General features: G+C 41.2%; 1 protein-coding gene across 1 annotated transcript in view; it reads left to right on the top strand.

Annotated features, from left to right (window-relative positions):
* LOC129777338 (ras-GEF domain-containing family member 1B) overlaps positions 1–24,588 on the top strand; it is a 100,817-nt gene that overhangs the window by 56,258 nt on the left and 19,971 nt on the right. The window contains exons 9-10 of the mRNA XM_055783565.1: positions 5,441–5,685; positions 22,087–22,250. Coding sequence (XP_055639540.1) covers positions 5,441–5,685; positions 22,087–22,250 — 409 coding nt within the window. The remainder of the gene's footprint in view (positions 1–5,440; positions 5,686–22,086; positions 22,251–24,588) is intronic.

Raw genomic sequence — 24,588 nt, forward strand, 5'->3', positions numbered from 1 at the left:
TTAGGTGACTTCAAAGCGAAGATTGGCTCAAACAATACGGACCTTGAACGCGTCATGGGACGCCATGGTTTAGGAGAGATGAGCGAAAACGGGGAGCTGTTTACAGAATTCTATGGTATGGTGGTTGGTGGATCGCTCTTCCCCCACCGACCAGCACATAAGGTCACGTGGGTTTCCTGCGACGACCGAACAGAAAACTAAATCGACCACATCTGCATCAGAAATGGAAATGGAAAAGGAGTCTTCTTGATGTACGCAACAAGCGCAGCGCCGATATTGCATCCGACCTTGTCATCGCTGAGATACACCTGCGCGTCGCTCTCGTTCAACGGCGGGAGGAGAAAGTTGGATGTCGTTACGACGTCCGCCTGTTGAAGAACCCTGAGGTGAAAAGGGTATTTGTTGAACAACTTGTATCACGAGCCTCGGAGTTACCAGCTAGTGCATCTGCTGAAGAGCTATGGAGTAGCATCAAGAACACCTTTATCACAGCCAGTGATGAAAGCCTCGCAAAGTACGCAGCACGCGGAGGGAGTGGATTTCAGATGAAACCTGGAGGATGATCGACGAGCGGAGCGAAGCGAAAGCTGGCATTGAGCGAGCGCGAACCAGAGCGGCTAAGACAGACGCTCCTCAACGATACGCTGAGCTGGAGAAGGCTGTTAAGAGGGCTTGTAGACGGGACAAGAGAGCCTGGACCAACTCCCTAGCTGAAGAGGGAGAAAACCGCCGCCGCCAATGGTGATATGCGCCTGTTGTACGACATGTCAGACCATGCGCCTGTTGTACGACATGACTGTCAGACCGTACAGATCAGCTTCAAAGATGGACTGAACACTTTGAGCAACTCTTTCGAGTCTCAAATGCCGGTAACTAAGAAAACCAGCAGCGCTTAGCACCCATAGTTCGTCGCATTAATCGCTTAAACTCCGATGCGCCATCGCTGTCTGAAATTGAAGTGCCAATCAAGAATATGAAGTCCAGTAGAGCACCTGGAATAGACTGTATTTCAGCCGAGATGCTCAAAGCTGATCCAGCCTTGTCAGCCCATATGATGCATCAGCTATTTAGCAACATATGGGAAACCGCAATTTTTCCGGTGGACTGGATGCAGGGCGTTTTGGTTAAAGTCCCTAAGAAAGGAGACCCAACTGAAAGCAGGAACTGGCGCGGCATCACGCTGCTTTGTGTTACTCTCAAAGTACTCTGCAAGGTTATCCTTAACCGGATTCAGGAGAAAATCGACGCTACCCTCCGACAGCAAGCCGGACTCCGTGCCGGCCGATCATGCGTGGACCATATCGCAACGCTCCGTATTATTCTGGAGCAGATCAACGAATTCTAGGACTCTCTCCCGCTGGTGTTCGTTGATTTTGAAAGGGCGTTCGACCGACTCAACCACGAAAACATCTGGGGCACACTCAAGCGTAGAGGAGTCCCAGAGAAGCTAGTCCATCTCATAGAGGCTCAGTACGAGGCGTTTTCGTGCAAGATATTGCACAATGGCGTCTTTTCCGACCCAATACGGGTTACTGACGGTGTGAGACAGGGCTGCATATTATCACCACTACTGTTCCTTATCGCTATGGATGAGGTACTATTTGGAGCTATTGACAGCAGCCCAACAGAGGATTGCCTTGGAATCCTTCAAGAATGGAGCACATAAACGACCTGGATTTAGCCAACGACATTGTTTTGCTCTCCCAACGTCGAAGTGATATGCAGAGCAAGCTAGACGACCTCTACGAGAACTCGCAGTAAATGTCACCAAAACTAAGTCCATGGTAGTGAACACTGACAATACCTCTAGCTTCACAGCAGCGGGACAAAGATCGAACAGGTGGAAACGTTCCAATATCTTGGGAGCCAAACAACGCCGGATGGTGATACCAAGACTGATATAGCCACACGGATCGGAAAGGCCAGGGCTGCCTTTACAGGTCTACGAAATATCTGGCGCTCAAACCAGATCACTCTACATACAAAAACCCGAATCTTTAATTCAAACGTTAAATCCGTACTGCTGTACGTCTGCGAAACGTAGTGCGTCTCGGCGAAAACAACGCAAAAACTGCAGGTTTTCGTTAATCGTTGCCTGCGATATATAATTCGAGCAGGGTGGCCTCACAACTGGATATCCAATGTGGAACTCCATCGTCGATGTCATCAGCGCCCGATAGCTACAGAAATTCGCGAACGTAAGTGGAAGTGGATTGGACACACCTTAAGGAGAAGGGCAAACGAGATCTGCAGAGAGGCCCTCGACTGGAATCCACGAGGACAGCGCAGAAGAGGCAGACCCAGAGGCTCGTGACGGCGTAGCCTTACCAATGACATCCAAACTGTTGTTGCCAACCTTACCTGGCGGCAAGTGAAAGCCATGGCAGATGACCGTCGACAGTGGAGACTTCTGACATCGTCCCCTTTGTTCTGTCCAACAGGCAGACACGGATCAATAAGTAAGTAAAAGGGGTCCATTCTTTAAAAAAATAAAATTTGATCTGAACCAGACAATTTAAATTATATATATACAGCCATTCCATGCCAAACCGATATTATTGCAAAATACTAGACCAGATTTTTTTATTTTTCGTTAGGGCAACCATTTCCATTTTAGAGTGGTCCGAAAAATCAACTGTTTCCACTTTTTCCCAAAAATGACTTTATTTAAAAATTCATAACTTTTGAACCGTTGAACCGATTTGGATAATCGACACATCAAATTAAAGCCAATGAGCTGGCATTTTAATATTTTATTATTTGAAATATTTTGAACTTGCAAAAAAGATGGATTTTATTTTTTTGGGGCCGGGGAAGGTTTTTATGATAATTTGAGACTCCTCCCCCCTCTCTGAGGGGGGGGGGGTCTGCCACACAAATGAAACACAAATTTCTGCAAAACTCGAGAATTAATCAAGCAAATGAAACCAAATTTGGCATGTGGAGATTTTAGGGTGCAATAAATGTTTCTATGGTGGTTAGAAACTCCTCCCCCCTCTAAGGAGGGGCTGCCATAGAAATGGAACACAAATTCCTGCATAACTCGAAAACTAATCAAGCAAATGGAGCCAAATTTGGCATGTAAAGGTTTTTGGGTGGTAAGAAACATTTCTATGGATAACAGACACCCCTCCCACTTTCTAAGGGGGGCTGCCAAACAAATGAAGCACAAATTCCTGCATAACTCGGAAACTATTCAAACAAATCGAGCCATATTTGGCATGTGAAGGTTTTGGGGGCACGAAACGTTTCTATGGTGAACAAACACTCCTCCCCCACTTTAAGGCGGGCTGCCATGCAAATGAAGCATAAATTTCTGCAAAACTCAAAAATTAATCAAGCAAACGGAATCAAATCTGACATGTTGAAGTTTTAGGGGGCAAGAAACGTTTCTAAGGTGGTTCAAAACTTCGCCCCCTCTCTGAGGGGTGCTTAAGAACTAATCAAGCAAATGGAACCAAATTTGATTTATCGAGGTTTTAGGAGGCAAAGAATGATTCTATAATGATTCGACACTCCTCCCCTCTCTCTAAAGTTTGTTGTGAGGAGAGAGGTATTGCGTAACTCGGGAACTAATCAAGCAAATTGAACTCAATTTGACATATGGAGGATTCAGGGAGCATTAAATGTTTCTACGGTGGTTTGACATTCTTCTCCCCCCTCTAAAGAGGGGGGGGGTGCTGAACAACTCGAGGACTAATCGAACAAATGGAATCAATCTTAGCATATAGAGGTTTTAGGGATCAATAAACGTTTCTATGGTAGTTCGACACTCCTCCCCCCTTTCTAAGGGGAAGGTGGCTGCCATACAAAGGAAACACAACCTTCTGCATAAATCGAGAAGGAATGAAGCAAATGGAGCCAAATTTGGGCGGGACGAAGTTTACTGGGACAGCTAGTGCTAAATATAAAAATAATATTTTTACGCAAAATATGAACTTTTTTGGTAAAAATATTGGATTTTTTTACCCCAGATTAAAACTATCGAGAAGTTCTTGCAATCGTATAGTCATCGATTATGTATCATTCCTTACGAGATATGTTTTATATTAGGTGTACCGATAAGTTTCTTGGGGTTTACAACAGATGGCGTGACTTGATTTTTATTCCAGTGATGAAGAATTTGAGGCTTTATTCGATCATGATCCGTCACAAACGCAGATACACTTGGATGTGCTCAGCAAACCATATCCGATCGTTCAAAAGCAATGGGAATAATCGGAAAAATAGGACATTGGTTGCCGTAAGAATTGAAGCCACGAGACGTCGAACGTCGTTTTTTCGAGTGCGAACAACTGCTCCTACGACATAAAAAAGTTTTTTTTTTGCATCGAATCGTTACTGGCGTTGAAAAGTGGGTTCATTACGACAATCCTAAACGTCGGGCAACGTATGGAAACCCCAGCCATGCATCAACATCCGACGGTCACGCGGAATATTCACGACCACAAGGTTTTGCTGTTATGCTGGGTGTGGTGTGCTATGAGCTGCTAAAACCGAATGAAACCATTACCGGGGGCCTCTACCGACAACAATTGATGCGTTTGAGCCGTGCACTGAAGGAAAACGGCCACAATACGAGCAAAGACACGATAAAGTTATTTTGCAGCACGACAATGCTCGGTCACATGTCGCAAAACCGGTCAAAACATACTTGGAAACGCTGAAATGGGAGGTCCTATCCCACCCGCCGTATTCTCCAGACATTGCTCCGTCCGATTACTACCTTTTTTCGATCGATGCAACATGGCCTGGTTGACCAGCACTTCTCCAATTTTGATGAAGCCAAAAATTGGATCTATTCGTGGTTAGCCGACAAACCGGCCGATTATTTCCGCAAACGGATCCGTGAATTGCCAGAAAGATGGAAAAAAGTTGTAACTAGCGATGGGCAACGCTTGGAATATTAAATTTGTAACCATTTTTTCAGAATAAAGCATTAAATAATATTAAGGAAGAAACTTCCCGGTACTCCTGTATTTCGTAATATATTTGCATGATTGTAACCGTAACTTACCACAGTGGTAAACATAATGCTTCTCCTCTCATCCTCCCAAGCTTTTGAAAAATTCGTTTTGATGGAGACGCATTATGTTTCTCTTCTCCAAATGATAATTCCATTGAAATTGATTTGACTTGGTCTTCATTACTAGAAGTTGTTTCTGAGTGCTCTCCTTCCTGCCGGAAAGGAGATGCTGATTTCGAAACACTCTGACCCATGCACCTGCGGTATGATTATCGTCATGTTCTAAAAACAACATTATCCTCGGCCCAGCAGCCAGCAGTAAACCCTGGAACTGGAGCAGCTCCAATTCGCGCACTCAGTGTGGTTGCTAGCATTAATTAATTTTATTTCCACGTTGCAGTTGCTTTGTGTCTCCCTCTCAAGTCCATCTCACTATGCTTTGTATCTTTTTTCACTGACTCCCACTTTACACAGTGGAGTAAGCTTTCGACAACAACAAGCCAACAACTGGACTGTATGCAACGCCACGCGGAAGGTTGCGGAAATTTATGGAGCAAACAAACGGAAAGCGTCACGGCAGCGGACAAAAAGCGAAAACCAACGCCAACGTCCGCGGCGGCGCCCATCGCGAAGTCAAAGTCCAGCGAGTGGGTGGTGGTTCCAGTTTTTGTGGACATTGTGAAACTAGCGCTGAAATCCAGAGAGGACTGCTGCGTCAGGTGAGTACATTCCGCCCGCGGCATTATTTCAGGTTGACTGCCCGTTACAGCAGCAGTTTATCACTGAAGCTTAGCCAAATTGCATGATTTCTGATAGCTGGAAATTCCCACACACATGTTCTCTCGCTTGACGGGTAGTTGCGTAAAACTTTTCGCCCAAAGCCAAATTTCCGTTGTTCCGCAAACATTCACAAAAAGGCGTTCATGTGGAAGGCGCAAATGGGTGGATGCTTGTTTCCAGCTTGCGAATTTTAATCCGTACCCCAAAATTCATTCAACTGATATTGTTTCAAATTTTTCAACAATTAGTGCATAGTGTCTATGAAATTATAATTAAATTTTGGTTGATATGAAACTTTGTGAGCTTTTCAGGTGTAAATGGATAACGTTAGTCATGCGAGCGAACAATACAAACAGTCAGCTTATTTTCTCTGTCCTTACATGTTTACTTGTTTTATCACGCTTCATTCACTTTTTCAAAGGTTGTGACAGATGGAATCCATAAACGATAAACGATAAATCCACGTCGGGAATCCAAATATGGTCCGAAAATGACGGCACTGATAGTCATATCTAGCGTTCGCAATGTTCTCAAGCATATGATTCGTTTGCGTCAAGATTATTGTTCTTTCCATGCCACCAACCAAAAGCTCTTGGAGTTGGGGTCACAATGTACCAAAGTTTGCTCATTTATGGATAACAAAATCGCTTCTCGCCACGGCTCTAATAGATGTTCCCAGTAATACTCGTTCTTGTTCATAAATTCGCAACTTCTGATCTAGCAGGGTCTTCGAAGCTGTGAAGAAAAAAACCGAGATTGCATAAAGTTATTGTATCCTGGATCTACCAGGAAGCCTGAATCAAAAACGAGAACGAAAAATTTGTTTGTTTTATTTATCCATTTCACACTTCAGCACACGAAAAAGCATTTTTTCTACTAAAGATGATATCATTTCTGATAACGCTAGTTTGGGTGTAGAAATGAAGAGATAAAAAAATATTTCGTCTTTAAAAGTACAATAAACATCTTTTTTTTAACCTCAACATTTCCATTTCATCAAGCCTATCCCGAGCTACAGCTGATTTCGCGTACACGTTTTAACTGAATCGAGCTGTCTCATTAAACGTGAGAAAGCAACATATTATCTATTTCATGGTAAATGCAAGACTTCTGGTAAACTAGGGTTTTTATCAGTGATTAATGTGGTTAATGATTAATGTAATTAATTGCGGTTCAAAAACATACAAATTAGCTTCGTTCTATAATTTGTGTACACTAGATGAACGCAGAGGAGGCGATCTGGCCTAGTGGTAACATCCATACCTCTCACGCTAAGAGTCATGAGTTCAATTCTCACTCCCGACATTCTTCCAAAAAATGGAAGTGTGGATGCGATCTGGCGTAGTGGTAACATCCATGCCTCTCACGCTAAAGGTCACGAGTTCAATTCTCACTCCCGACATTCTTCCAAAAATGGAAGTAAAAAGTGACGAACCAGCCAAATGAGTTGAAAATCACTATAATACAGATATAAAAAAAAAAAATGGAAGTAACAGTGATGAACCAGCCAAAAAGTTTTGAAAGTAACTATAATACTGAAAAAAAAAGATGAACGCAGATTCCAAAATATAAAATATAATCTTGTTTCGACTTCCGGTTTACTGATAATAGTATTGAATGACAAAAAAATATGGAAAATCCATACGATATGGGTATTGGGTGAAAGGGTCTTACCAGCGGAAGTCGAATATCGTGTTCCGATGCCATGTTTGGAATTCCGGTACGTTTTAAACGGCTCTAAAAGATCGGACATGGCTTGAAATCCCACAATACGATCGGAAATGACAGTATTTGCATATATTTATGGGTGCACGAAAAAGAATGAAAAAAGGGGGGGTTATATCAATGATATAACCGCAAGGCTGACGTGGGACTACCTTAGCTTAGCAATCATTTGTTTGTATTGATTAATTTTTGATGGTAAATTTAATGACAATCCTTTTACGTTTGGTATGATGCCTAGGACAAAATATGTGAATGGAAGAACTATCAAACGGTTATTTTATTTTACTTTTTTCCCTCTGATGTTTGCATCTCTCAAGTGTATGTACTTCTTGAACAGCGAATTTGCTTGATGTGATGAACTTCAGGCAGTCCGTTTCGATTTTGATATGTACGTCGAAAGCATATTGCTTAATCAATGGGCGTTATCGCAGCAAATGGTTATCATGAAATGCTAATCATGAAATGGTATGCGTAGAAATTCAGTGAGCTGACGATATGAAGGCATATCCTCCAATACAATGTTGAACAACCGAGCCAAAGCGTTGTGTTCGTAACCGCTTTTGTAGTCTGTGTTAGAAAAACACTTTTCGGAGTGCAAAAAAATGCGGGTACAGAAGTACCCCCGGCTTGCATGAATCAACAACTTCAACATCCAATTTTTATACTATAGAAGCTTTAAACTTGAAAGTTCATTTGCCTCTAGTGTCTGTAGATTTTCCCAGGTTCCTAACTTTAGGAGACCGTAGGAGACTGAGGAAACATATTCTAGTCTGCACAAAAGCAAGCCAGTACAGAAGTACTCGTAATTTGCATTTATTTGCAAAGCCAATTCCCCCGGACATCTTGTTTTTGAAGTCTGTTTTAGGCAAACACATTTCAGTCGGAACAAAAATACCCCCGACTTACATGTATTTGCAATGCCGATTTCCCCAGACACCTTGGCTTAGAAGTCTGTATTAGGTAAACACATTTCAGTTTAAACAAAAATACCCCCGGCCTGTATGAATTCGCAATTCCAATTTGCCTTTCCTTTTTCCAATTTTTTGGTTCTGAGGTCTTGATTCTGTGACGTGACAACGCTTTGTGGAGACTGTTTTTTCGCAAAGAGCGTATTGTCACGTCACAAAATGCATGCCGATTTGTGTACGGTTTTTGTGAGATTTTTGAAAAACTGAATATACAGGAATCTATTTTCATCTTTTATTTCACAAATCATGGAACAAAGTTCATTTGTATTTTTTGAAACGGAACTGAAAATCCAACATTAATGCTCAACAGTCGGAAACCGCAAAAAGTCAGGTGTTGTCACGTCACAAAAATCTAGGTCTGGCAACAAGCGAATTCAACTATAAAATATTCTCCAACTAATGATTCTTGTAGGAAATTTTCTCAATTTTACACTGACATCGTTCACTTTCTGGAAATCGTGTGATTTCTACAACCTGAAAACGAGAGAGTGAATTTTTAGTGAGTCTATACGTTGTAAGGTCATGCTGGAATGCAGAAGAAGAGATTCCGAATGCCGAATCTATTCTTTTGATTATCATATCATGTGACAGTTCGGCGCGTGAATATATTCGATTTTGTTCTTTCGTTTTATTCGCAGCATCGCAAATGTTCACAGCGACGCTGACGAAACAAAATGACGAACTACAAAGGGTATTACGATCGAAATTTGATGAAATTATTTTTCTTTATGAAGCTCAATTAGTATGAGAAACAGCTAAAATATTCAGCTAAGCTTCCGGTGACCAAATTCAAATTTTCGAGCCTTTCTTTCAAATCCTACCATATCTACTTTGTTCGCCACAGAACGCCAGTTTGCCTTAAACTGCATCTGGCTTCCAACAATTTTTGATCTTCTTTCGGTTTCACATGACGATAGCCCAATATTTATCGATTGGGCGGAGCACTGGCATATTGGGTCCTTGGGTCACGTAAATTTCTTAGTTGTAATAAAAATGTCGCAAATAGTCAGCTGAATCAGAACGACAATTCTTCTTCCGGTTGTGTTTTGGCCTTCTTGTTTCATTTATCATTGAGGTTTGAAGTCACTAGCTCATAATTTAGCGATTTGGAGACACTATTTCATATGCGACATTCGGACTCGTTTTAAGCTTCATGTACGGTTTTAAACGACACTCTCAGTTTGTTTGTGATTCCTCGGACAAAGAAGTTGAGGTTCCCCTTTCGATTTCTCCGAATTCAGAATTTCTGGTTGTCGAAAAGAGTTTACCGATCCCTTTTACCAGGTTGGTGACCATTGATTTGACTACATTGAACGATTCCACTAACTCGACGTGTATTTAGTTCGATTTTTTGCGATACGCGAGCAAAATGTTGATGCATTGCATCTTTGTTTGGACATCATTTTGAAAAATTGAAGCAAATATCAAAATCAAAATAGAGGCAATACATGATACGAAAATTACCTGAAAAAAAACTAAAATGAATTTCTGAGATAGAGGAGACATTATGACATGGTTCTAAGCTCTATAAAATTAAAACAAATGGCCAAAACACAGACTGCTGTAGCAATATGAGTTTTTATAACGAATATAAAATATTGAATGTGCAACTCAATGCATTCTGTTTTCACAAGATGGCTCAAAGTGCTAGTCGAAGACAGCTGATTTTTTCTGAATCGTGAAATGTCGATATTTGTTGCCCAAATATTGCTTACAATTCTTTGAGTTCTGCAAAACAAGTTCAATTTTTACTGCGATGAAAATGTCGAGTTTCATTGCAAATAAGCACCATTTGCGGGAAGTTTTGATAAAGGGTGTGTCACATCAAATTGCATCACGGGAAAAACGCTGTAGAAATTCGCCCAGTAGACCGATCCTTTTGAAAATTTTAGACAGTAAAATAAAAACTATTAAACAACTTTTGGCATTTTCTTATTATTCATACTTCGAGCCCAAGCCCGTATGCTCGCACCTTCCTCTTTACCCCGTCCATAAGGTTCTGTACAACGTCAGGTTGTAGTTTTTTTGAACAGAAATCCATTTTCTCTTGAAGTCCGCCTCCGATTTGACAACTTTTGGGTTCTTCCGGAGGGCCTGCTTCATAATCGCCCAATATTTCTCTATTGGGCGAAGCTCCGGCGCGTTGGGCGGGTTCATTTCCTTTGGCACGAAGGTGACCCCGTTGGCTTCGTACCACTCCAACACGTCCTTTGAATAGTGGCACGAAGCGAGATCCGGCCAGAAGATGGTCGGGCCCTCGTGCTGCTTCAATAGTGGTAGTAAGCGCTTTTGTAGGCACTCCTTAAGGTAAACCTGCCCGTTTACCGTGCCGGTCATCACGAAGGGGGCGCTCCGCTTTCCGCAAGAGCAGATCGCTTGCCACACCATGTACTTTTTGGCAAACTTGGATAGTTTCTGCTTGCGAATCTCCTCCGGAACGCTGAATTTGTCCTCTGCGGAGAAGAACAACAGGCCCGGCAGCTGACGAAAGTCCGCTTTGACGTAGGTTTCGTCGTCCATTACCAGGCAATGCGGCTTCGTCAGCATTTCGGTGTACAGCTTCCGGGCTCACGTCTTCCCCACCATGTTTTGCCTTTCGTCGCGGTTAGGAGCCTTCTGAACCTTGTATGTACGCAGGCCCTCCCGCTGCTTGGTCCACTGGACGAATGAACTTGACAAATTCAGCTAATTGGCGACATCCCGGACCGAACTTCTCGGATCACGTCTAAACTGCTTAACTACGCGCTTGTGAACTTTTTCACTGACGGAGCATCCATTTTTGCCGTTCTTCACCTTCCGGTCGATGGTTAGGTTCTCGAAGTATCGTTTTAGTACTCTGCTGACCGTGGATTGGACGTTTGCCAGCATCTTACCGATGTCCCGATGTGACAACTCCGGATTCTCGAAATGAGTGCGCAGGATTAATTCACGACGCTCTTTTTCGTTCGACGACATTTTTCCAAATTTACGAAAAATTGACAGTGAAGCATGGCCAACGTGATCTATACACTCTTATCTGATTATAAGCGAAAGCTGAAGATATAATTCCTAAAAATTAAATTTCTACCGCGTTTTTTCCGTGATGCAATTTGATGTGACACACCCTTTATCCTGTTTCCATTGGAAAAAAGTGCAGCTGAAGCGCATCGAATGCTTGTGGAAGTTTATGGTGACTCTGCACCATCGGATAGATTTTGTAGGGAATGGTTTGGGCCATTTAAAAGTGGTGATTTTAAAGTTAAAGACAAAAAGCGTCCGGGTCAACCGAAAAAGTTTGAAGGTGAAGAATTATAATCATTACTCGACCAAGATTCGTGTCAAACCCAAACAGAACTGGCAGAGTCATTGGAAGTAACTCGACAAGCTATTTCTAAAGACTTGAAGCCGCAAGATACATCCAGAAGCAAAAGAAATTATATTTCTTACGAATTGAAAGTGATAGGTGTCGAACGGGTTACCGGAGACGAAAAATGGATTCACTACGATAACTCAAAACTCAAAAATTTTTGAATAAAATTTATTATTACTAGTCGTGCTGCGACTTTCCTCATGCCCAAAACATCAACCAAAATATGACGGACGGTCTCGTAAGGCACATTTTATTCACGGGCCCGGTCTCCGAATCTCGAATGACGGTTTCCGAGCACAATTCCTATTATTTTTTTCTATATTTTGTCGATGTTTTCATCAGTGGATGGTCATCCTTGACGTGGCAAATCTTTCATCTCTTTTCGCTCGGCTTTACATGCCTTCTACCATTCATACACCCGTGCTTTCAACATAGTTGAGTCTCCAAATGTATTCTACAACATTTTAAACGTTTCGGCACATGTAATTTTGTGTACAATACAAAATTTCACACAATATCTTTAAACCAATAGAGTTGTCCTTATCATGAATCACCAAGCAAAAAAAAATCAATTTTGGATAATTATCGAGGAATCACTGCTCTGAACGCGGTGTCGAAGCTTATTGAACTTTTAGTTATGGGACCGATATTCTCCCAATCAGTGTTTGCCAAATGATCCACTCATTGAAAAAATCGCTTTCGTTCGTTCAAATATGATCTTTCAGGAAACATTTCCCCCAGCGGTATTCTATTGTTGTTATGTGCTGCAAATCACGACACAAAAGAGAACGAGACAACTCTGCATCGGCTCGCACTTCATTGCACACCAACATGCAAGCAAAGCTATCATATACGCTTTCGGTGCAGAAAGCTTATTTTCTTCTTTGCCTCTAACATATGCATACCGACCTCTCCATGCATCATCAAACAGCAGGATCATACGGACAACGCAAAGCGAAAGATTCAAATTCAGCTAATGTAGCAGATCCTGATTTTTAAGTCTCAGAGAGTGCAAACTATATGATTATTTAGCTCGATAGAGGCTAAGGAAAGGGTAGTCAGATTATATTTTCCATTTTTAACGCCTCTATCCCTTGAATTTTTTTTTTCCAAAATATATATTTTATTAAGGCACATGTGGCGTTAGCCTGACGGGGCCGGGAGTCCAATATTTTAACAATTTTTGTCTTACAACTATGTTAGTAATATGTAACCGATTACTCGCGGTTGGCTCGAGGTTAGTATTACAAGTGTTCTCATAATTGGTATGTTGCAGTCTTCGATGCTCTGTACGTGTGCCCGACACGGGATACCTGCTATTGGGATGCAGCTGACCATTAATCAGCAACGCCCCCCTAGTCTGTACCCCATATCTAGCGTGGTGCGTCTTTCTCGACTCGAGGAATCCAGGATAGAATGGTCACTAGCCGGCGCAATCATCAGCTCGTGTAGAGTTGTCATGAGCGGTACAACCTTTGGCTCTTGTTGAATGATCAGTGGACTGCACAACCTTCGGCCCGTGCATCTGTAAAGAGTGTGTGTATGTATTGCCGCGACTAAGTAAAAGTTTATCGATCGGATAGGAGGGATATGAAACGGGGACACAACGAAGGAAACATCATTAAACGTTGACATCGGCGTTTCTGAGGAACAGGTACAGATGAAGCAGAAGATCAGGATCCCGGCTACCTAAGATATCCCGGACGGGGATATCCGATTGTCTGCCTTGTGCTCTCAGTGCTCTAGAGAGCTGAGAGCGAGCAGCATGGAACCGGATACACGACCAGACAACATGCTCGATGTCGTGGTAGCCATCGCCACAATCACAAAGATTGTTTGCTGCGAGCCCAATGCGATAGAGATGCGCGTTTAGGTTGTAGTGATTGGACATAAGCCGAGATATCACGCGAATGAAATCACGACCTACATTCAATCCCTTGAACCATGCACTCGTCGAGACCTTAGGGATAATCGTGTGTAACCAACGACCGAACTCATCACCACTCCACATGCGCTGCCAACTTACGAGCGTATACTGACGAGGACTGTGGAAAAATTCATTATAAGCAATTTGCCTTTCACAAAGTGTGCCTTCTAAAGCGCCCACCTTAGCTAGCGAGTCCGCTTTCTCATTCCCCGGAATCGAGCAATGAGAGGGAACCCATGCTAAGGTAATCTTGAATAATTTTTCGACCAAAACACTCAACAGTTGTCTTATTCTTGTTAGGAAATAAGATGAGCGTTTATCAACTTTCATTGAGCGGATTGCCTCTATTGAGCTGAGACTGTCTGAAAAAATAAAATAGTGGTCGATGGGCAATGTTTCAATGATCCCTAATGCTTAATATATCGCACCCAGTTCAGCGACATACACGGAACAAGGATCTTTGAGTTTGAAAGAGGCACTGGAGTTTTCATTGAAGATGCCGAAGCCAGTGGACCCGTTTATGAATGAACCGTCAGTAAAGAACATTTTATCAGATCCAACTTTCCCATATTCTGCCGAAAATATCAGCGGAATAGAATCGGAGCGTAGGTGATCTGGGATTCCATGGATTTTTTGTCGCATGGACAGATCAAAAATGACAGAGGAATTGCAGAAGTAAGGGAAGCAAACTTGGTTGGAGATGCCTGGTGAAGGGTGCACGTCGTGGGTAAGGTACTCATGGTATAAAGACATAAAACTTGACTGAGGAGTCAGCTGGAGTAGATTTTCGAAGTTATCAATCACCAATGAATTCATGATCTTGCAACGGATGAGAAATCTGTAGGATAATTCGGTGAACCGAAGAGTAAGCGGGGGTACTCCTGCCAAAACTTCGAGACTCATCGTATGTGTCGAATGCAAACACCCCATGGCTATACGCAAGCAACGATATTGTATTCTCTCCAGCTTGAGAATATGAATCCTGGCAGCTGATCGCAAAAAAAACTGCCATATTCTAACACTGATAATATCGTTGTTTTGTACAACTGAATGAGGTCTCCTGGATGGGCACCCCACCATGTTCCGGTAATTGTTTGGAGAAAATTGATTCTTTGCTGGCATTTCTGTTTCAAATACGCAATGTGTCTCCCCCAGGTACACTTAGAATCAAAATATACACCCAGGTATTTGAAAAACATAGAGTGTTGGATCGTTTTGCCGGATAGGTAAAGCTGGAATTGGGCGGGTTCGTGCTTCCAAGAAAAAACGACCATTTCAGTTTTCTCCGTAGAGAATTCGATACCCAGCTTGAAGGCCCACGTGAACAGATTGTTCATGGTATCTTGCAACGACTTTTGCAGAGCGACGGGATTAGTACCCGTGATGGAAATAACTCCATCGTCTGCAAGTTGTCTCAGCGTGCAGTCTCTAGTTAGACAATCATCTATATCATTGACGTAAAAACTGTACAAGAGGGGGCTTAGGCAGGAGCCTTGTGGTAGGCCCATAAAACTGTATCGAGAAGATTTCAACCCACTTGTCCAAACGAAGTAGAATCATTTTCTCTAACAATTTACGAATACAGGATAACATTGCAATCGGCCTATACGAGTTGTGATCGCTAGCCGGCTTGTTGGGTTTCCGTATGGCTATCACTCTCACTTGTCTCCAGTCATGCGGGACAATATTCAGCTCCAGAAACTTGTTGAACAAGTTCAGCAAACGCTGTTTTGCCAAGTCTGGAAGATTCTTCAACAAGTTGAATTTAATCTTGTCCGACCCCGGAGCTGAATTGTTACATGAGAGAAGGGCAATTGAGAATTCCACCATCGAAAAATTCTCATAATCGCTTTGAAGTGGAATATCGCGTACGACGTTTTGTGCAGGAACGGTGTCGGGGCAAACCTTCCTTGCAAAGTTTAAAATCCAAAAATCCAACGGTCAGAGTATTCCTCACTTTCGTTTGTATGGTTCCAGCCACGCATTTTCCTAGCCGTATTCCAAAGAGTGCTCATAGCGGTCTCCCTTGACAAACCATTGACGAACTTCCGCCAATATCCACGCTTTTTTGCTTTAATCAGACCTTTTAGTTTGGCTTCTAGAGCTTGGTACTTTAGAAACCATTCCACTAATCCAGTTTTCCTGAATTTTTTGAAAGCAGATGATTTTTCAAGGTAGACCTTTGAACATTCCTTGTCCCACCAAAGAGATGGAGGACGACGTCGGAAAGTGGTAGCTGGTACACGTTTCTTTTGAGCTTGAAGTGCGCTTTCGTAAATCAAACTCGATATAAAGTTATACTCTTCGAGTGGAGGAAGTTCATGCATTGAAACAATTGCTTCAGATATTATTTCCGCAAATGTTCTCCAGTCAATATTCTTCGTGAGGTCATACGAAATATTGACTGACTCACGAGAGCTTGATTCATTAGCGATCGATAAAATTATTGGTAGGTGATCACTACCGTGGGGATCTTGGATTACCTTCCACATGCAATCCAGGGATAACGAAGAAGAGCATAGAGATATGTCTAGCATGCTTGCCCGTGCAGGAGGATTGGCTATTCTGGTTGCTTCCCCAGTATTCAAATCTGTCAATTTGAAATTGTCGCACAGATCATAAATCAAAATGGCACGGTTGTCATCGTAGTGTGATCCCCATGCTGTTCCATGGGAGTTGAAATCACCTAAGATTAACCGCGGCTCCGGCATTGCCTCGATAGTATCAAAGAACTGATGGCGGCCTACCGTAGTTCTGGGAGGGATATATATCGAAGCAATGCAGAGGTCTTTGCCATTGATTTGTGTCTGGCAAGCAACAACTTCAATGCCTGTCATCGATGGGAGAGTGACTCTATAGTAGGAGTGACATTTTTTAATCCCCAATAGTACGCCACTAAACGAGTCATTTCGATCGAGGCGAATAATGTTGAAATCGTGGAAATTCAGCTCGTCGGCTGAAGAAAGCCATGTTTCACAGAGGGAAAATACATCACAGTTAGAGTTATGAACTAAAAATTTAAATTGATCTAGTTTAGGGATGATGCTTCTGCAATTCCACTGTATTACAGTGGTCAATTCCTTGACCTCTTGCACTGAATCAGGCATCGAGGGAAATGAACGCTGCTAAAAAGGCACATTTTTCTTTCAAGAATGTTCTCACTACCGGAAGCAAACATAATACTATGCTTTTAAGAGAGTCATTAATATTCAAAGCATTCAAAATGTTGTCCACCAGGTCAGAAAGCGCAAACAAGCCAGGTTGTGACTGTTGCTTTGACCGCGAAAAAGGAACAGACGTATTGGGTGTTGTTCCGGAACGTGCTGAGGACCCCTGGTTAGTAGAAGAACCGTGTAAACCAGGAGGTACTTGCTTCGGTCTATTTTCAGCACGTTCGGTTCGAAGTTTCAATCCAACATGGGAAATTTCGGACTTCTTACTGGGGAGTGATGGAAAAGTAGTAATTTTCCTTTTCCTGATGGCCCCCTGCGATGTACCAGAACTTCCCGTCGTCGTTCTGCAGGAGGGAGTAAGGATTGTCCTGCGTCGTTGGCACGGAATTCTTAAGCATTTCTGCATAAGTCCGTTTTGAAAATTCCTTTAAGGAACGCTTGATTTTTTCCCCTCTTTGTATGTACACCGGGCATTGAGAAAGATCATGGGGGGCCCCGTCGCAATGAAGACACTTGCGCTATTTTGCGCAAGAAGTCCCATCATGACTCTCTCCACAATCTGCGCAACGCTTTTTGTTGCAACAGTAGACGGCCGTGTGACCAAGTTGCTTGCAGTTGTTGCAACTCATTACCCGGGGTACAAACAATCGAACAGGTAAACGGAGCGCATCTATCGAAACGAAGTTTGGAAGGGCGGAGCCCTCAAAGGTTACTCGAAAAGAATTTGTCGAACTGAGAACTCTCTTATTATTTATAATAGATACGGATTTCAGTTGGTCGCATGCAAAAATCTTCACAGTTTTAAGCGAAGAGTTCATGAAGCGACCGACTCCATCCTTGAGTATATCATTTCGGGTCAAACCCTTTTCGGTGATTACGCCGTCGATTTCTACGTTACGACAGGGCACGTATACGCGATACTCAATTGCAAAGAGATCGCAACGGGTTATATCATTTGCTTGGGTCCGGCTGGAGACGACAACTCGTAATTTGTCTGGCCCCATCCGAGTAATCTCGGTAACATCTGAGAAGTTTTTTGTCAGCTCTTTAGATATGCGAATAACATTGAGGGGTTTGGATTTTCGCCTAAAGTACACAATGAATGGGCCTTTGGAGCCCTCAGGGTATACTTTTTGACGAAAATCCAGTTTTTCTTCATCCTCCTCATCATCAGAAATTACGTTTTCTATTTTCTTTCTTCTTCCAATTTCTACTTCACCTTCCGGTTCTTCAGGGGGTTCCGTATCAGAGATATACGTTGGCGTCGTTGCGGGATCCTCCCCGCCTTCAGCCATAGTAATAAATTTCGTCAACTGTTCGATATGAACAGAATTTATTGGTAATAAAAAAAATAAATATAATAAGATAAGCTTCTATTTTAGTTACAGTACAAAATTATAGTTATTCAAACTAATTTTTATTAAATTAAATTCAAAAATGAAAAAAATCCCCTTGAAATGTGTATATTCATATAGACCGCATAGTTTTACTAGCAACACCGCTCTCTTTCCCCATTTGTTGCTCTCCGCAAATGGTGACCGAATGATGACGTAATTTTTCTTGTATCATTTATTGCTTTGCACTTGCCTGTGCAGTGGGTTTCGCTATAGTAAAATGGGACGATATATGCGGTTCAAACTTGTATGCAGGCTTCGAAAATGGTATGCGATGTTTAATACAGATCGGATATGCAATTAACAGTCTTCGTTCCTCTCTCAGTTTAATCACTAAATATTACACAAGTGATTACTGACATTCATACAAGTATCTGAATGATCCTCTCATATTTGGTTATATGTTCGTGAGAGTTTACTTGCATGACACATTGTGTATCATTCGATTTTGATCGAAATCCAAACACTGCTCCCAATGTAAGCATTACACTTCCATCGATCAACATGGATTCATGTCGAAGAAATCAAACGCAACGAATCTTCTTTCTTTCACGACGTACGTTTTCGATGGTATATCCGATGGTATGACCCAAACGGATGCAGTCTACACAGACCGGTCAGCCTCCTTCGACAAAATCCACCACGATATTGCAGTGCAGAAGTTAGACAAGGTTTTTTTTTTTCTGTATTATAGTGACTTTCAACGCTTCTGGCTGGTTCGTCACTTTTCCTTCCATTTTGGAAGAGTGTCGGGAGTGAGAATTGAACTCGTGATCTTGAGCGTGAGAAGTATGGATGTTACCTCCACGCCAGATCGGCTCCTTAGACAAGGTTGGTTTCAGCGGAAATATTTTGCAATGGCTGAAATCTTATTTGATCGAACCGAACCGTGAGGCGATTGTCTTTCTAATGAATTCTCAGCAACATCAGGAATACCTCAAGGAAGTCATCTTGGTCCTTTGATATTTTTGATCTACTTCAATGATGTAAATCTTGTACTGGAAGGACCCCGGCTTTTCCTCGCTAATGATTTGAACCTGTTTTTCCACGTGAGTTCTGGGAGTGACGCATTATTTCTCCAGCGACAATTGGATTTTTTTTCCAGAAATGGGATCGTATGACACTGAATCAAAATAAGTGCTCCACGATCACTCCCTCAAGAAGGAAAGGCCCAATTAATTTCATCTTGATGTTGTTCAGCTAGCCAAAGTCGACTGTATAAAGGATCTAGGCGTTTGTTTGAACTGCAAGCTTAATTTCTAAGCTCATTGTTCTGTGTTTTAGTTCACTCTACACTGGTATCCATATTATCTGAATGGAGTCAACAGAATCGAAGCCGTGCAGAAACGGATCATTCGATTCGCTTTAGGGCGTTTGCCATGGAACAACCCTCATCAGCTACCGAGTTATGAGAGCCGGTGCCAACTCACGAGGGTCGATCAAAAAATTCTTGAAAATATTCAAATGGACTGTGTTCGAGCATCCTCCTTACTCCCCAGACCTCGCCCCTAGTGACTATCACTTATTCCCGGTGATGAAACAGGCGTTCGGCGGTCAACGTTTCGATAACACTGAAGAAATTCGTGATGCAGTTACATTGTACTTGAATGCCTCGAACGTTATGGCGATTATGTAGAAAAATAGAAAATAAAAGGTAGATTACGAATATCACCTTGTTTTTTATCTTAACTTTATTTTTCCGCGATTTCTGAGGCACTGAAACTTATTTTTATAACAACCCTCGTATCAGTATCGAAACGTTACACGTACGGAGAGATCTCATCCGCGCCTTACTGTTACCCACGCAACAAATTTTAATAACTTCTACAAAAGTGAATCGATTTTTATTTTTTTTAAATCGAAAATAAAGCTTATTTCAGGACATTTTCGATGTGACTACCCCTTTTTTCGATAACGCGTTTTAAACGGTGAGCGAAATTTTTCATACACAACTGTAACATTACGACTTCGATGCTGTTGAAAATTTGAGTTATTTGCCATACAAATGAAACACAAATTTCTGCATTACTTGAGAATTAATCAAACAAATGAAACCAAATTTGACATGTGATGATTTTAGGGTGTAATAAATGTTTTACGTTAGTTAGATACTCCACACCCTTCTCTAAGGGGGGGCTGCCATACAAAAAACAAATTTTCGCATTACTGGAGAATCAATAAAGTAAATGAAACCAAATTAGGTATATGGAGGTTTTAGTGTACAATAAATGTTTCTATAGTGGTTAGACACTCCACCCAGCGGGTGCGCTGCCATACAAATGAAACACAAGTTTCTGCATAACTCGAAAACTAATCAAGCTGATGGAGACAAATTTAGCATGGGAAGGTTTTATGGGTCACGAAACGTTTCTATGGTGAATAGACACTCCTCCTCTCTCTCTGAGGTAGGGGGGGCTTCCATGCAAATGAAGCATACATTTCTGCAAAAATCAAGAACGATTCAAGCAAACGGAACCCAATTTGGCATGTGGAGGTTTTAGGGGGCAAGAAACATTTTTAAGGTGGTTCAACACTCCTCCCACCTTCCAAAGGGGGGGCTGTCATAGAAATGAAACACAAATTTCTACATAACTCGAGAACTAATCAAGGAAATGGATCCAAATTTGGCATATGGAGGTTTTAGGGAGCAATAAATGTTTTTATGGTGGTTTGACACTCCTTTCCCCTCTCTAAAGAGGGGAGGGGGAGGGTGCTGAACAACTCGAGAACTAATCAAACAAATGGAATCAAACTTAGCATATGGAGGTTTTTGGGATCGATAAACGTTTCTATGGTAGTTCGACAGTTCTCGCCCCTCTCTAAAGGGGGGCTCCCATATAAATGAAACACAAACTTCTGCATAACTCGAGAACTAATCAAACAGATGGAGCCAAGTATGGGAGTTGAGGGTTTTTGGGTACGAGAAATATTTCTATGATGGTATGACACCCTTTCCTCCTCTGGAAAGGAGAGGGGGTCCCATGAAAATAATGCACATATTTCAACCAAACATGACAAAAAAATACTCTGAAGGAAAATGGGAAAATTCGAAAAATTCAATTCGCATGTGTTCTACAATTACATATTGACAAGCGATGTTAGTCCATTTGATGTTTGCGGTAACGAAATTGATCTTCGTTCGAAAGTGGAAATGGATTTTAATGTGATAAAACTCACTCCTATATCGTCTTCTATCTATATAAATAACAATGGATCACCGAATGTGTTGATAAGAGCAAAACTGGGGAAAGGAATTGTCCGATTTAGGGCTGTCTTCATTCTATTACATTTTCTGTATCAAACATTTATTCCATGTAACGGAGAAATATGTTATTTTCAAGTGGCTGAAAAATCTCGATTGTGTCTGAAAATAATCTGATATTATAACGGCGAGTTTTGGTAGAAGTACTAGGAATGTTATAGTAAAAGGTAATTTTAAAGAGCAGATTAGAAGATCAATCAATGAACAATTATGCGATGGGACCCATGAACGTGCGCTTGATAACAAAACATGCATGTGATAACGGAAAATAAATTTTGGGCGGGACGATGTTTGCCGGGTCAGCTGGTAAACAATTAAAAATACCAATTACTAGATTAATGAAGGAAGAGGTGTGATAACTGCTAGCTGCTACTTGCATAATTATTTTTTTGCTTTTAGTATCTGTACTATTATTATGTTGAATCACGATGAAACCATCTAACTTAAAAAGTTTTTTTTTTTACCTTTTTTATTGAAAATAAACTGAACATCTTGAATTTCGGAAATGATTAATAACCGTGTTGTTTGTCAACTCATTGCAGACTCCCAAACGATCACATCAATATCGCAGCATTCGACCGGTTGGCCGCAATCGTCGGTGCGTTCACGAAACACATGTGCCAAGTCAATCAGACACTGCCGGACATTGGAGAATTCGCGCAGCTCTGTCGTCATATGCAATCCTGCAAGTTACTGAGCGAAACAGGTAAGCAGGGGAGTTTTTGATGTTTTGATTACTCAGCGTCATGAGTTTGTGCAATTTTGAACATCTCAATTTAGATTAAATTGAATCACTAACATTAATACGCAAATGGAAGCTAGACAGCTGGCAAAGCAATTTTAAACTTTTTATAAAGCAAAAAAGATATAAGTAAATGAAAAAGTTTCCTCAAAATAAAATTATTGATTCTCGGTCTATGATAATGAGACTGTGAGATGTTAAATTAAATGAAAAACATAGGCAACACTAATAAATATTCAATGAGAAATTAGTTTATAAAATAAAAATAATTATCGGTCACTAAATAATTGACAAATATTACTATATTTTTTGTAAATTTTCAATTGATATATTAGATGTAAAGTTTCATCAATTAATCTCGTCGTTGGGGATCTTCGTAGCCCGTATTGGCTGCGTGTCCGTTACTAAGCGAACGATCATGAGCTCATAACTCAGGGCCCTCAATTGACCATCTAGTCATTCTAGCTGCTACGTCTACGCAACAATCATCATGTGACGTTAATCGCAGTCCCTTACCTCTCACATTACGGTCTGCTGCATCGGTAATTGGTACTGTTAATAACACAACAATGGAAAGCTCATATCAACAGTCCCGCTGTGTATGGTCCAACTGTGAACATTCGAACAATAGGAAAATTCTTACGTTGAAAAATACGACTGTGTATCGATAAGATAGGAATACTCTTACGCCTAAATGACTACTGTGTAATATACAACAAAAATCATCGTACGTTAAAAATGTACACGAATAAGTTCGTCTCTGTTACAGTTGAATTGCTAAATGAGCCCAATAAATTAAACAGATGGGATGAAAAAAATCAATATCCTTGTTTTTTTAAGAAAATCGTCATTTATGAACATAAAAGGCAATTATTTTCAATAAAAATACACCCGAGATGAGTATCATATTCCTCAATTCCCTAGAGATAAAAGGTCATCCAATAGCGACTTAGAAGTGTAATGTTTTAGTGTGAACGAATCCTTAAACCCCTTATCTGCCAATGTCAAAACGTATGTCAAAATCAACAATTTCATCATAGTGAATGACACGAACGAGCAACGCTTAATAATTGTTTAAAATAACTATCGAAATTCAAATGTCGGTGGTTGCAACTTTAAGAGCGCTTACTCCATTTTTCGGCCGCAATAATCGTTCTAGCCGGAAGGCTGTGTATGGTTTAGTGACAAGTTTGAGTCTATATTTGGCTGTTGGTTGACGAAATTATCGCAGTCGCAAGTGGATCCATCCGAAATGACCCAAATCAATCAATTGCATTGCGTTCTCAAGAATTGGACATCTCCCAAACCTCATTGTGGCGTATTTTGCTAATAGGTCTTGGGCTACATCGGGCTACAAGATTAAATTGTTTCGAAAACTAAAGCCACTTGACCATATGGAGCGCCGAAGCTTGTCCGATTGGGCTCTGGCGAATCAGCGATGAGGCTCATTTCTGGTTAAATAACCAACAATGTTTAACAAGCAGAATATGCGTTATTGGTCACATGCGAACCCATTTGTGCTTCAAGTAACCGCGAAAAATACTGTTTGGTGTGGTTGCCGGAGAAATGATTGGGCCGTATATCTTCGTCGATAATAACGATCGTCATGATACCGTCTATGGAGAGCGCTATTGCGACTTGTTGGAAAACTTTTTATGATCAGAAATGGAAGATCTTACCATCAATGATTTGTGGGTTCTACAAGACGATGTCACTTGCCACACAGCGCACGTTATAATGGATTTGTTGAAAAATGAGTTCTCAACTATCACTATCTCAAAAAAAACATATCTCATTAAAACAAAGTTGATAAGTCCTTGATGAAACTATCTATCAGAAATATTGGCCTCTATTATGTAAATTGAATTGAACAGTCGATTCCTATTCCTATAACTATCACACTGAACAAATGTTTGTATTTTGTAAATCGATAATTCTATAACTCATCGAATCGAGTTATTTCTCGAACATCGGCGAATTGCATATTTTGAAACATTGCCAAAATGTAAAATGAAAAATAATGCCGACTGTATCTTCAACAGCATAATAGAGCTAATGAGCAAAATTCTGTGCAACTCGAATTACATAATAGAACCCACTATTTAATTTTTGATTTCTCATTCACTGGTTACTCTATTCATGACTATATTTCTTGAAAGAAATCTGCAGAAATTATTCACATTACTTATCATAGTTTTAAAACTGATGTAACAATACTTCATTAAAACTCGCATTCGCAGTCTTCAAAGGCGAAGTAATCTTCAAAAACTAAGTTTATATTAACTATAAGGTTTCGAAAATC

Source organism: Toxorhynchites rutilus, chromosome 3 (assembly GCF_029784135.1).
Source record: "Toxorhynchites rutilus septentrionalis strain SRP chromosome 3, ASM2978413v1, whole genome shotgun sequence".
Taxonomy (NCBI): Eukaryota; Metazoa; Arthropoda; class Insecta; order Diptera; family Culicidae; genus Toxorhynchites; species Toxorhynchites rutilus.